The sequence below is a fragment of the Drosophila miranda genome, chromosome XR (assembly GCF_003369915.1).
Source record: "Drosophila miranda strain MSH22 chromosome XR, D.miranda_PacBio2.1, whole genome shotgun sequence".
NCBI lineage: Eukaryota > Metazoa > Arthropoda > Insecta > Diptera > Drosophilidae > Drosophila > Drosophila miranda.
This window is the reverse complement of record NC_046674.1, coordinates 9,152,896-9,167,905: the sequence shown is the minus strand read 5'-3', so window position 1 is coordinate 9,167,905 and position 15,010 is coordinate 9,152,896. Positions and strand designations below refer to the sequence as shown.

Here is a 15,010-nt window from a genome sequence, read left to right as displayed (position 1 = left end):
CAAAATATACCGGCTCATTTTAAAAATATACCGTAAATATACCGATCGAAAACGAACGAACTTAGATCCATCCTTTCTCTATGGTTAAACAAAACTACGATATCTTTCACCTGAACTGCGATAAAATTCTTCAAGTTTCATCATCTTCGTGTGGTGAATTTTAATTTTACCCACAATGAGCTAATCGTTCTCTGGCCATGATTGGTATTAATGTGGTCACACTAATTGGTTATTATTTAGTATTAAGATTTAAGGTTGTATTTTCTTGGAGTATCGAATGGTGTATTGTCTATGGTTGCTTACACATCTATCGATTTTCAAATATTCAAATTCCACAGATGATATATGAATGTAAGTTGAAATGCCATTTAATACAGAATAAAGAACATATTTAAGCCAAAATACTTGGATATTTGTATATATATTTCGTTCTTATCACTTTTCTTAGTCGAATATGTGTAAATCCTTTGGGAATACAATTTTTTCTATATGTATGCAAGTGCATACAACCCTCATTTCCAAAAGTTTCCCCTTTGGTCTGCTCTCACGCACTTGAATAGCTGTGCTCTCTCTCTCTCTCTCTCTCACAATATGATTTTTGTATACAAACAAAAGTCAGCTGCTGGAGAGAGAGCCAAGAGAGCGAGAGAGAACAAATACTTAATAAAATGCTAGTTTTTGCGGATCCATACGAATATAGGATGCTCTATATTGCTTGTTGGAACTTAGCCTGCTTTAATGGTTTTGTGCGTAGAAAAATAATATCTTTAAAAGGTTCTTATGTTGGTTAAGCAACCTTCTCATTGCCAACATTTCGTTGTTGTCTCAAGGTAGAGCATCGAGTAGACCGACCTCTCCTGCACACTGCACATGCGCAGCAGTAGAAACCGTTTCTGTGTCGGAGCTCAGCTGTAAACCCCGACCAATACCAGTGCAGGCAATAGTGGCAGTGGCAGCCAGTTTTTTGGCCCATCCACCATCATTCGCTCGCCAAAAGTCGTACGACACGGAGTTTCTGCTGTTCGCTCTCTGCCACTCAGTCAGGTCTCACCCCCCCGCTCACACACAAAAACGGAAACAATCAGAAGAAAAACAAAAAAAAAAAAAAAAAAAAAAAACATCAAACAAATTGTGAAAAACTTGCACACATTTGCCCAGCAAATATTCCCTAGTTTTTTCGGGTGTTACCTAGAACTGTGTGTGGCTCTGACGAAGGAGGAAGGTCTCTCTCGCCCCTACAGCAATCGATCGATCAATAAAACTCCCGAGCAGCAAGTAAGTGCAACTTTTAACCCCTCCAAAACAAAAGAACTCGAAACGGAAGTCAGCAAAAGTAAAGGGCATACCGCCAGTAAATCTTATGTACATTTTCATATATATATTGTATATACTGCGTTTATTCAAAGTATTTGTTTTGGGCCCATTTACATGTAGCCTCCACACTCGTACACACACATCTGAAAGTGCAGCCAAGCGATGCATACACAAAATGCACAACAAACAAAAAAAAAAGAAGAAAAAAAAACAGAATCTGATTGCACCTTCGTCGCATCCAAAGAGTTCACACTTTTGTGTGTGTGTGACTGTGTGGTGTATCTGTTTGTGTGTGTGTGTGTGTGTGTGTGGACTCTGCCAAAGTTCTTTTCTTTATACCCAGAACCCAAAGCCCAAAGACTAGAGCCCAGAGCACTCCCCCAATAAGATTCGAGTTTCTTGTGGGGAAAGGGGGGGGAGGTCTTTCCATTGCATTGCAACCATTTGATAGCCATAAATTTGACTTGCATCACGTTTTCAGCATTTGTTTGGAGATTGTTATCAGAGTTCCAGCATTAATCCCCCCCCTTCGCCGATCGTTTAGCTTTGCTTTGGCCCCGATCTTGATGTGTTTTCATGGGTTGTCATCAGGCAGATGACAAGTGCAATGAATGTTTCGCTGATTAACATCTTAATTAGCCTTGCAGCATTTATTTCCTATGCGATAATATATAGGAGAGGCATACGAGAGCATTTCAATGGCCAAAATTAGTGGTTGGCTCTATGCCAGGTCGCTGCAAAGATGCGAAGATTCCACTCGAAGGAGAGGCCACCTTTGGGAGAGAGGGTACCACCACCACCACCACCACAACAACTCAAAAAAAAAATAAATAAAATAAGAAGAAGGCCCCGAAACCCAAGTGAATCATCCAGCAAAATGTGCAGAACAGGTCTTGTGCTTGCAGTTGCCATTGTTTGTTGTCCGATCCGGAGTGGAGGGTATAGAGTGGATAGAGGGGTGCACGTACGGTGGGGAGAGAGGGAGGGCGTACGAAGAAATAGTAGTACGGGATGATAAATCAAGTCTGGCCAGTTGTTTGTCTGTGGCAACGAAAGAAAAATTGAAAAACAAAAGGAAACGCAACGTACAGCAAAACAGAAAAAATAAACGACATCGACAGCAAAACAGCTGATGCTGCTGCTTCTGCTACTCGGAGGAGTGCTGTATTTGTGTATCTGCCAGATACATTTCGCTTTGCAGTGTGCAAGATCACGACCAACGAATCTGGCCGCTTTAATTGGCCAAAAGGGTAACTTCGACTAGGAGCCATGTCAATTCCTTTGTGTGCTATTTTTGAACTGGTCTTGGCCGTATATGGTTCTGGCCCTGGCCCAACTTTAAGACGCTTTCCAGCAGCAGGGTAACCGGGAAACAGAGCAACGGGGAAATGGAAACAATTAAGTCATCGTTAGACGGCATTAGTGGCTTTAATTAGTGCGGCACAGTTATCGCTCCCGTCCGACTACCGACCACTGACGCGGCACTTTTTGTCAGGGCCCAAGGGTCTCGGGTATCGCAGCAGGGTCTCAAGCCACCAATCGGATACACCACATACCACATACAAAATGTGGTATCAGGTAGCTGCCATGGCAGCTGGCGCGCTAATCCCGAAATGGCACGCATTGAGGCCCCGACGGACCCGACCCCTGCACTGAGATAATGCCCCGACTATAATTAGAAAGTTAGTCAACCGACTTTCAGTCAACTGTAATTACGCCTGTCTATTCGTACACACACGAAACACGCTACAAGATACAAGATACAAGATACAAGATACAAGAATCCCAAACAAAGAACACTTGATCGTGTTGTTTGGGTTCCAGTTACGGTTACGGCTACCTTACAGTTTCGGGTTCTCCGACAGGTCCTTTCTTGTCGTCCCTGATTTATGGCCCTGCCAGGCTGAGGCAGAGGCAGAGACAGAGGGAGAGTGCGAGAAGAAAGTGAGTTTTCGTATCGGTGAAGAACCTGTTTGGCGTTTTGGAAGGATACCAAAAGTCAAGTTCAAGACGCATACTCGTACGGTAATAAATTATGCAACGTTGTTTTTGCGTTGACTGCGCATCAAATGTCGAAAAATTATGTCATAATCCTGAGCGAAACGCAGCTGTAAGACGGGTTCCATTGGTGGGGTGGTTGTGGTTCCAGGTAGGCCCAGGACTGCGCAGTACCCCCCGTGCCCCATGCCCCGTGGCCCGTGCCCCAGCCCCCCAGGTCCGTCCTCTGTACTTGGTTTGGGGGTTGCTGACGTGTTCATTTTCCACTGGCGTTGATTTGCAGCTAGAACGGAACCTTTCATCGATTTGCAGCTTAACCAAAAGGGCGATAAGGGGTGTACGGGGTCTACGGGGCGGTACGGGTACGGGAACGGAAACGGGTAGTGGGTGCCTCTGCTGGAAGCTTAAAAATAGGCTCCTGCAAAAGCATAGAGCGGGAAGCTGCAGAAACTTTTGCTGAGCCTACATTTTGCCCCCAAAAATAAATGCGGAAGTTGTTTTACTGTATCTACACATAGATACACTCTCGCACACACACGCACACTATGGTACATAATTGCAGTTAAAGAGAGTGGAGAGAGACAGAGAGAGAGTAGACCAAAACATTCGATATAGGGCCAGGGCCTGGCCTGCCTGTGAAGGTTGCTAAGTAATCAGCAGGAAATGGAACTCTCCATCCACTGCGCAGGTCAAACAATTTTGTTTGTAAACAAAATTCAACACCACGAGAAAGAGGGAGAGGGAGACAGGGGGAGAGAGAGAGAGAGAGCGGCTCTCTCCCTGAAAATAGGGGAATATCCGTAACAGTAACTGTTACAGTTACTCCGTACCCCACTGCGGGTCCCACTATTTTCATCTGACAGTTAGGGGTTCAGGCGGGGCGGGGGTCCTTTGTCGATTTACATTTCAACCATAAATTTAAATTTTAATTGCCAACGCTCAAGCGACATTTGACACGTTTAAATGATGTGGCAGAGCCAATCCCTAAATCATTTCCAGTGGGTCATTGGACAGATTAATTTTCATTTAATTCAAGTGAAAAATGTGTGTGTTTTTGCAGAACAGAAAACTTTTGAACAGGGAAAAGAGGATACCTAAAATTTCCAAAACAAAATTTAGGAAAAACCGCGATTTCATAATTTTTCGTGGGTATCTAAACACAATGTTTATCAACAAAAACTGATGAATGGTAAAAAGAATTGTATGGACCTTTCATGGGATTTTTGATTTGTGTCGTAAGAGTGGATATATGTACATACCTGAATGTATAGCGACCCAAAGTTGAAGCTTTCTACCATTTATCCATGGTATCCAGACCTGCAACCCAATATTAATCTCGTGCTAAGTACTTGATTTATGAAGCTCTCCATTTCCATGTTTCCATTTTCTTTGAGCACTGTTTTTCCTCATTCGGTTCCTAAAAGACCAGAATTTTCCAACCGTACAGTAAAGACTTTGGCATCTAGATTTAGTCGGATGATGAGCTAATGAGAGTAGAGTGATTTGCGGTCGTCATTAGGGACAGACAGACAGACAGACAGATGGAAAGGGAATAGCCCTGATGTAATCTGGGAATATAAGGGCGCGTAAATCGATTCACTGTTTGAATATTATATTGATTGATTAGACAAGGAGCTAAAGCTGTGGCTGACCCTATTCCAACACATATGTATATAGGAGAGATGGGACGGGTATTGGGACTGGGCCTGATAATGATAAACAAAGTGATAAAATAAATGCGCCGTGCCCAGTGCGATTCTGTCCAAGAAAATGACAAAAACACAACTGCGTTTCACGTACTAATTGAAATTACGCGTTATAAAACATCCATTTATACAGTCTATATATAAATATGTGTATATACATATAATAAAATAAAAGCTCATCTAAATGCCATTAATGTATTAACACACACAGGCAGAGGGCAGTGCAGCAGAAGGTACACCGAACTTGAAATCTCTCGCATATAGAAATTCTCGGCAAGCGGGCAAGGCCATATTTATCATCGATCGATCGTTTGATAAGCTGCATTCACACAACGGACTTGCCCAAGTCTTGCCCAATCTACAGGCGGCGGCCCCCCCCTCCGTACGACAAGTGTGTGGGATGACGTTGGCGTCATCTCAAAAGAGAGAGCTTTACGTGTGGCTATAGAGACAGATCTAGAAGTATTCCTAAGCATAGCCCCTGTACCCATACACCTGAGAGAGGCTGACATACCCACAAGTCACTGAAGAACTAACACACTGTATTCCCCTACTATGGGAGTGAAATATACCCACTCTCTGTGTTCGTATCTCTCATATGGTATGCATTACCACGAATTCCACATGCAGCCCGAAAGATATCACATTCACATCGGATTCACAAGCATAAACACATGTATGGAATGAATACATAAAATAGGACAACAAAGTAGCTACTCTTGAAGCTTCTGTCGATATGCGTTGGCGTTTGTCATTTGCTTTATGGTTATTGTCGTCGCTGGCGTCGCTTGGGTCTCATTTTCACAACTCAGTTGCTGCGCAGTTGCCGCAAGCTATGCTTCACTCTTCATAGTGGGGAGCAGTACAGTACAGTGCTGCTCCAGAGGGGTGGTGCCCCAGAGTTGCGTTTGACTCCGGCTGGGCTCCGCTCCGGACGGAGTGCGCAATAGCCCACAAAAGAATGAAAGAAATTCTGCCCAGTCCACACCCCACTTTGATGCTGGCCGCTCCCGCTCGTCCGTTTGTTTAGACTGTTTTGGGGGGGTTGGGGGTTAGACCCAGAGACGACACGAGATGCTGGCTTATAATTTATGGTTGCTGCACGTCCATGTTCCTTCACCCTTCACTCCCAGTAGCGTGGCATAAACATTACATGATTAGATAGACCCAAATTTCACTCCCTTTCGTTTTCGGTTTCGGTTTTTTGTTTATTTGAGTTTAAAGTGCTGTTGTGCGTAAACACGAGTAGTTTTCTGATATTTTGTTTTCGTTGGCGTCTTCTTTCTTGTGACGCCAATCCAATATATTGTTTACCTCTTGTTGGGAAAGTGGGGGGGAATTGTTTTTTTAAACAGAAACGGTGCGCGTGCGGACATGGATTTATTGGGGGGAAAAAAACTTTGGTATGGGGGTGTGGGATCACAAGTTTTCATATATGTATTTGGGCACACATATATACAGATCTCTTGGCTGCTCTTTTGGCACCTGTATGCCCCACTCTACACACTCTTGTGGCTGTACTTTCATCTCTCTCGGCCAAAAGCTACAACTTGTCGCTGCTGTGTGTATCAGCTGTTGCATGATAAAATATCTAAAAATATATAGAAACATAGAGAGGGAGGGAGAACAAGCTAATGGCGAAGGCAACCTTGAACCTGGACGCGAGTTTGTTGCCAGAAATATCTTCTACGGGTATCTGGGAGGTTTGGGCATGTCCATTATCAGCATGGGCATGGCATTATTTCATAGAACCTTCCATTTGATCAAGATCGGAATGTATTCCTTCATAAAGACAATCCCTCCAATAGCCTAAGTCTCCCCGCCTTATCAGCCTGACACCTAATGATTATTGTGGCATTTGCTTGATTTGAATTGATTTTCGTATTGCATAATGCGATAGTAGAGCAAGGTATTGCCCTGCCCTGCCCTCAATGTGGGGCCTGTCTCCCCCGCAACGCAATGAATGACACTTTTGGCGAGCGAAGACGAGTAGTTCTCAGCGGCACTTCATTAGCATTTTTATGCGTTCCGACTGGCTCCGTTCTGGCATCCGTGACTTGGCATTAAAAATCTGAAAAAATATTAGAGACTGCTGCCAGAGAAACTGTATTTTCGAATTGAACTTTGGAGCAGCCCCAACATCCAACAGCCAGCAGCCACCAGCTGGCTGGCAACTACTTTGCCCCTCCCAGCGCCCCTCTCTACCGCCCCTCGAGTGGCTTAGTCACACAGATACTCGCTCGCATAAAGTTCGTGGCAAGTTGTTGGAAGCGAAGAGCCACTTGGTCTGGCAGTACTCATAGAAAAGTATCTAACAGATACAACAGAAAGCTGGGTGGGGGCAGAGCGAGTGGGGCCATGAAAGTGTGTCAAATGCGCAAACGTCAGAGCAGCTGATCGAGAGAGCAAGATATATACACAATATACATATAGAGAAAGAGAGGGCAATAGTCAAGCAGTGAAAGAGAGTGGGAGAGAGCGAGATGTGCTCGGTTTTGTTAGTAAACAAAAATCACGAACCTTATGTATGATCATTTGCTCTCTCTCTCTCTCCCTCTCTCTCTCTCTCTCTCTGCATATAACGGGAGGGAGAGACCACGAAGCCAGCGACTGCACAGCTGCTTGGAGCATAATTTTGGCGCTTTGCAGCCCCGTGTGTCCCCGTGCCCTACCGCCCGGCTCGTGTTTACCCGCTCTCCCGAAACGCTTTTTGCGTTTTAAAAAAATACATAATTATGGGCTTAGATACGCTCTCGCGATCATTGCTCTGGCTCCGTGACTCTCTCACCCGCTCGTACGAGTCACGGAGTCGGACTCGGACCCGGGCTCTCTCTCTCACACTCTCTCTCTCTCTCTCGGAGCACTTCTTCAGAACCGACCGTCGAATGCTGACTGGCATTCGCATTTGATAATTGAAACCCAGCACAACACAACACAACACAAAGCAGCCGCAGCCGCTCGATCGATCGAGTGCAGCAGAAGGAAAGTGAAACTCACACGAAAAGATTAGGTAAATAAATAAACAAAGAGAGACCATACAAAACATATGTATCTAACACTAAGAACAAGTGAGTGCAAAAGATTGTTTAAAAATTGTGAGTGAGAAAAAAAACTTTTGGCTAAACTGCAGCGCTTCCACATAGAGGCCACAGATACAGAACCCACACACACACACACACACACGCACACCCAGCACACACACACATACACAGCATTGTAGTGGAACTGGTGTGTGGTGTAGCTTTTGTTCTTGCGTCCACTTTTGAAATTCAAATGCGCTTCCGTTGCCATTTTCAGTTGGCAATCGAGTGTCGACTTGGCTGTATCTCCGCAGTGTGGCTCTCTGCTGTATCCGTATCCGTATCTGTATCTGTGCCCGTGGCTGTGCATCTGTGTATCTGATTTGCTTCCAATTTACGTGTACCCAGTCGTTCGCTTCTTTCCTGCAAAGGCTGTCATCCCCCCAAAGGTGAGCGATCCATCCCCCTCCTGCAATCGAATTCGTTTCAATTTTGTGCCCGCAATTAGTTTCCCGTTTCGTGTAGGGTCCAAGGTCAGGGCTGACGTCAGTCGGCGTTGGGTCTTTTGTGGCAGATATTGCATAATTTCGTGAAACTTTCCCCAGCAAGTGTTTGTTACAGATTGCTTTTTGTTGTCGCCCCCCAAAAACTAAAAAATAAAAAAAAAATTCAGCAAAACAAAAACACAAACGAAATTCCATCAAAACAAAAGAAACTTTCGCACTTTGGCACTGAAGCTTTAAGCTAATCAGACCGAAATGTATGTATATATGTGTATAGATTGGGTATTGGTTTGTACTTAGAAAGCTTTAGATATTCTTCTTTGTTTGGGAATACTTTTAGATAGAGGTAACAATATATATATATACTTTTTTTCGGGGATAGTTCTTCGCTGATGAAATTTCACTGAAACTAACACAATATATTCCCAGATTTACCCATCAATATAGCATATCTGCTTGTAAATTCCTGCCTGTCAGTAGTCCACTCCTTCCCCCAGATCTATCAATCATTCTCCCTCTCTTTGTACTAAATATAAACCCACTCCCTGATCTTTGCAGCTGTCAGTTATACTAAATTAGTTCAAGTTCATTAGCACAGTCCCCCACTCCCACCCGCTGGAGATTGAACAAAGCCTGAACTGAACTTTCGACTGTCGGCTCGGTTGCAACACACGCCAGGGACCTGGAACAGACCCAGACCCAGACCCAGACCCAGACCCAAGCTATACTATAGGGTATACGCGTGTGTGTAGTAAACAATACTATAGCTATAGTCATAGAAATTATTAGCATAGTCGGGTCTGTCTGGCGCGTCTGTCTGGGGTGGCGGGGCTTATCGGAACTGAAGTGAGTCGGCGAATAGTTTTTTGTTTTTTGTTTTGTTTTTGTCGCTGATAGCGCGGCACAAGCTAATTTCGATGTTCCCAAAAGATCATTGGGTTCGGCCAGACAATGCCTGGGTATTGTTTTGCGGATAACAATTTCGCATATATACACATATCTAGACTTATATAATCCACAGACGGATCAAGGTCAGGGCGTTAGCAAAAATCAACAAAAAATTCTCGGCTAAAATATGCGCCAAAGAGAAACAAAGGCAATGCAATCTGATGTCATATTTGCTAGGAATATATGTATATATTCTGATAAATATGTAAATATGTATAACAACCAAGCAAACATTCCCAAGGTCAGAATTATTTGGCTGCAGATGTGACAAAAGTGAAATTAAAAATTTACTGCAGTTCACAGAAGAAAACAAAAAAAAAAAAGAACACAAAAAGAAACCATTTCTGTATTTCTATCTGATTCTGGGACCATTGCCTTTGTTTGGCTGCCGCCACGGGGGGTTATCAGTATGAGTGTGCACAGTGCACAGTGCCCGACATAACAGTAAGAACCTTCGATTGTCCGCCCTACGTGTTTATTAATAAAATGCCAGCACGGACCTGTCGTCCCCAATTGTGGCCCGTTGTGCAATGCGAATGCATTTGTAATGAAAAATATTTCTACTATATATTATTTATATTTTTTTCTTGTTTCGTGGTGCTTAATATGCATTCAGCGAGTGCCAAAGTCAGGCGAAATATGGTAAGGAATTTTGAGGTCAAGTCGTAACAGAATAGAAAGGAGAATACAAGCAGCAGAAAACAATTGGCCATATCTGGGGGCATCTTGAAACATAAATTTCTTGGCCCGTAGCCATTATGGGGATAGTTATCCCGGTCCCCTATTGCTTAATGGGCTTTTCGGTTCGATCTCCTGGCAATTAACACAATTTATTTGCACTGAAACGGAGTCAATGGCCGCGCCATCAAATTTGATTGTCAAACTTTCGCTGACATTTACTCCGGGACTCGGGCCTCATCAATCCCAATTTCTGTACGGTACGCTTTTCTGTCTCTGATGCAAGAGGAGAGATTTCACTTTGTTGGCTTTTCCTTCCAGCATTTTCACGTTTTCCGTTTTGCGGTCAAATTGCAAATTGCCACGGCAATTGTCTTTGCCAACTGCAGCTCCAACTTTAACTCCACTCCACTCCAATCCAATCCTATTTCTGTTTGCCTTTTGCCTTCTTTCATGCATAATTTGATCGACAAATATATCCGAGTGGAGCTGGAGCTGGAGTCTCGGCCCGGGTCCCGTTGGCATCTTTAGGCTGATGCGATAATCAGCAAATGGCTGCAAAAAGAAATCATCAGAGACAGCGGTGTGGGGGGAGCGGGGGGAGCAAAGATACAGATACATTTGCCTATTGTCATGACGTGTGCTCAATTCAAATTGCATATATACTATAGACTCGGACTCGTACTCGTACTCGAACGATTGTGTGTGCCACACAGCCGCCATACATATAATTGCCTTGATCATAAGCTCGGCGCATGCACAGAGCTCTACTTGGGATGATGGTTGAAGGCCAGCCAGGGGGTGGTGGCAGCGCACTGCCCGAGAGGGGGTGGCCAACCAGCTATCAACTGGGAGACTTAATGGGCTATGCAGCGATACTTAATGGCACAGGCCCCCCATCCCCACCCGTCCATTATATGGATGTCAGTCAGCACACAGCACACAGCACAGAGCACAGCACAGTGCTTGTCAAACTGTCAGGCGCAGCACAGCAGAGCAGAGCAGAGCAGAGCACTGCTGCAGCAGCGGGGAAAAGCAGCGCAAAACTCTGATTAATGCAATCAAAAGTAATTACAGCCTTTAGATAATTCGTATAAAAGGAAATTTCACTTTCGCATTTCAATTGAAATCAAGCCGAAAAAACCACACAAAATATTCCAACGAAAAACAATTAAATTATTGGTTTTCGAAAAAAGGAAAATCATCGAGGAAGAAGCCGCTTGTGGGATACTCTTTCAATATCGCAATTTAGAAGCAAATGTAGAAATGTAGAGGTAAAAGAGGGACATGGATCCATAGGGCATACCTAAAAGCGAAGACTATGCTTTGGGCAGCTGAGTCGGTCCCCAAAATCCAAGAGCAAGATTCTCCAGTGAGGCGCGCAAAAGACTTACTTTTCGGTGCGCAGAATCCAATAGTTAAGAGATGTCGGTTCCAAGATAAACAGCAAAAGATAATTGAAGTATCTTGGTACTTTATAGTCTGTCAAAACACAGGAAAATATCCTTAAACCATTCTATTATATTTTTAAACCAAAGAAATTTTTCCCTAATTTGTAAGGGAAATGTGAAAGTCTATTAATAGATGCTAAAAATGCTGTTGGCCTGCTTTTTCTATGCCCTGTACATAAAGACCAACCGTTTGGTACTACCTCCACTTTTTTTAGGGTATAAGAATGGCAATTAAATGAAATTAAGTATCCGCCCCATTGCACCGAGTGTGTGCCCACGCAAACAAGCTGCTTACTTAGCATGCAGGAGGTGGGAGGTGGGGAAGTGGGGTGGCCGATTACGTAATACGCTCAATTCTCATGCTTCCTTCCTTTTTCTCCTCCTCCGCTTTCAGCTTCAACGCTAGAAGAGAACAGTAACAAAAACAGACGCAGCGAAAGCGAAGCAGCGTACAAAGCAACAAACAAAGAAACAAGAAACAAAAAGGAATAAATAAAAGACTGAGCAACGTTCAAGCAAAATCCAAGGAACAACCACATTAGCAATCTCCCCCGCACCAACTCTCTCTCTTTCTCTCTCTCTATCTCTTGATAACTGTATAACTAAGCGCTACAACAAAGTAAGAAGATCTCAGAAAAAACCCGATAAGCAATACTATATAGAGAAGAGAGCGCCATCTAACGCCCAACAGCCGCAACCAGCAGCATTGTATAATGTTAAGCAGTCTCGCAACGTTTCTATTTGGAGCGCCAGCAACGTCCGAGTCCAGCAACAACAACGAAGTGAATCCCGCGCAGGCCAGCGATCCCTGTGATACCGCCATCGAACAGGCCCCATCCCCGGGAGATGTAATTGAGGTGACCTCATCGACGCCATCCGTAGCGGGCAACAGCAGTCGCGGCCCGGTGCGCGCCTCCCCCAACGGCAAGAGCCGTGGCAAGAATCGCCGTGGCAAGCAGAGATACAACCAGCAACAGCAGCAGCAGCAGCAGCAGCAGAGGAAGCAGCAGACTGCGACGATAACGAAGCTACTAACACCCACTGGTGAGACCCCCATTGACGAGGACTTTGACGAGGACGAATGGTATATTGTAGAGAAGGAGGGTAAGTCCTTAAACATCAACCACCCGGGAGGAGCGATCTTCAATCTCGATATATATATGCATTCCAGACGAGGAGGACGACTCTCTGCCACGCAGCGACTCCGAGGAGGAGCTCTCCGTTGTCGAGGTCCAGCAGCAGCCGAAGGCCGCAACCTCCTCCTCCTCCTCCGGCCATGGCCAGGCGGTATCGGGGTCATCGCGCCATCGGCGCCAGCACTTCAATTCGCATTCCCTTTACAGCGGTCCGCGGCCGCAGCAGCAGCGCAGCCACTTGCAGCGGTCCCGCGTGGCCCGTCCGCTGAGCATCTCCACCCTGAGCCCGCCCAGAAGTGTGCCCCCCAGCAGCCTGGCGGACCTTGACAATGTCAGCCAGTCGCTGTACGTGGCCTCGCCAAGCGGCAGCGACCACGGCCAGGGCCAGGGCCAGGGTCAGGGTCAGGGTCAGGGTGCGAACGTGCTGATGGAGGAGTCCTGGTACGTAACACCGCCACCATGCTTCACCTCGATTGGGCCAATCAATATGGAAACTTCACCATTTGAGAATCTATTGATTGAGCATCCAAGGTTGGTGATCTTTATAGTACACATTTGTCCCTCCCCCCCCGCAATCCACACAAAAATCGCACGCAAATAGATCTTTCCCCAAGGATCGACTGGATCGTTGATTTTATTAATTTTTCAATTCCCTTTTTGCCTTTGCAGCATGTCTGTTTATCGTAGTATTAGGTCCACCCAGGAGGGCACCGAAAGTTTTGTAAATCTTGATCTCGGGGTGGCAGCGGAGGCGCCACAATCGGAGCTGGTTCAGCAGGAGGCAGCCGAGCCGGAGCAGGCCCAGGCCCAGGCCCTCCACGAGCAGCGTCCGCATAGCGCTCGCTTCGATCGCCATGCGGCGGCCCAATTGAAGCAGGAGACTCTGGCACGCCAAAGCCAGAAGGTAATGCCACCAGATTTCTTCACCATTTCTGTGGCAGCTCATGCTAACGCACACTCTTTCCTCCCCTAGAGCAACAACAAGAAGCAGCATCAGCAGCTGTGCCGCAGCGCCATCAAGCGGTCCAACAAGGTGCGCGATTTCCAGGCCAAGTCCCATCGCCCACGCCGCTCGGAGATGCAGCACTGCAAGCTGGTCAGTGGCGCCAACAACAACCGCAAGTGCTGCTTCTAAGTGCAGCAGCAACACCACCACCAACCACCCCCTCTCTCCACTAACCCCTGGAGGAGGAGCATTACAATCATGGCAAAAGCAGCGCGAGGGCAAGCCGCGCTTCGATTTTAATTAGTATTTTAACTTAACCCCAAAAAAAGAAAGGAAAAGAAAGGAAACACCCAACAAATCTGCGAAATGAAATTCGCCAGAAAAATATCAAAATCTAGCAGCTACAAAAACACATATATATATTTAATGAATGAACTTAATAATTAATTGCATAAAAAAACAAAACAAAACAACAAAAATTTAACTATCTGTGTAAATGCGTAGATTTTAACGTTCACAGTTTCAATTTAAACAAACAAAAAAAAAACAACTTAAAATCTAAACACGAAAAAATACCAAAAACCCCAAAAAAATGCAATAAAAATTTTCAAAATGATAATGCAAAAAAACCACACACGAAAAAATGACAAAAAAAAGATATGTATTGAATATGCAAGCAAAAAGAATTTTTTTTTATATAGATTTAATGTGCAACAAACAAAACAAAACAAAAAAAAAAAAACACAAATATTTTATTTATTTAAACAAACAGCACACTGGATTGTTCTATGGTATATTTTGTAAACCATTTTTTATGTTGATTTGATTGAGTAATTACCGAGTTGAAAGACTAGGGATATTTTTTTTTTTATTATTATTAATTAATATAAATTATAGTAGTGTGTGCATCTATATATATGTATATTGTATGTGTAGATTGTATTAAAGCCCTGGCACCAGACCTAATACTGTGTCGTATGCCTGTTTATGTTCTGAAAAGCGCGCGCGTATGTATGGAAAAACATGTGTGGAAAATGGACAAAAAAATGATAAAAATATATATAGAAAAGAATGAAAAAATTGCAATAAAAAAACAAAAATGATTATGCTATAAAGTACTTGGCCTTTTATTTGTTGGGGAAAAGAAAAACTCTTTTAAAGGAATGTTGAAAATTGAGAAAAATTATTGCAATACATTTTCCAATGACTGCAATCGATTCGATGATCTTGAAGCCTACTCTGCATACACTGAGAGAAAACTGGTACAGCAAAGTTTAAAGCAAAGGAAAGACCAAATATTTTCATATTAA

The 15,010-nt window shown here is 44.3% G+C and overlaps 1 protein-coding gene across 4 annotated transcripts; it reads left to right on the top strand.

Annotated features, from left to right (window-relative positions):
- Positions 1 to 1,007: 1,007 nt before the first annotated feature.
- LOC108152772 (transcription activator MSS11) lies at positions 1,008 to 14,273 on the top strand. Of its 4 annotated transcripts, none has more exons than XM_017282352.2 (5): positions 1,008 to 1,275; positions 12,013 to 12,722; positions 12,790 to 13,285; positions 13,424 to 13,658; positions 13,728 to 14,273. In XM_017282352.2, exons 2-5 carry the CDS (start codon positions 12,332 to 12,334, stop codon positions 13,887 to 13,889), a joined length of 1,284 nt encoding a protein of 427 aa, XP_017137841.1. In that variant the 5' UTR covers positions 1,008 to 1,275; positions 12,013 to 12,331; the 3' UTR covers positions 13,890 to 14,273. The 4 variants fall into 4 exon arrangements, with proteins under 4 accessions (XP_017137841.1, XP_017137840.1, XP_017137842.1 ...); XM_017282351.2 differs by lacking the exon at positions 1,008 to 1,275 and adding an exon at positions 7,922 to 8,028; XM_017282353.2 differs by lacking the exon at positions 1,008 to 1,275 and adding an exon at positions 8,316 to 8,487 and having other exon boundaries at positions 12,790 to 13,195.
- The last annotated feature ends 737 nt before the right edge of the window (positions 14,274 to 15,010 follow it).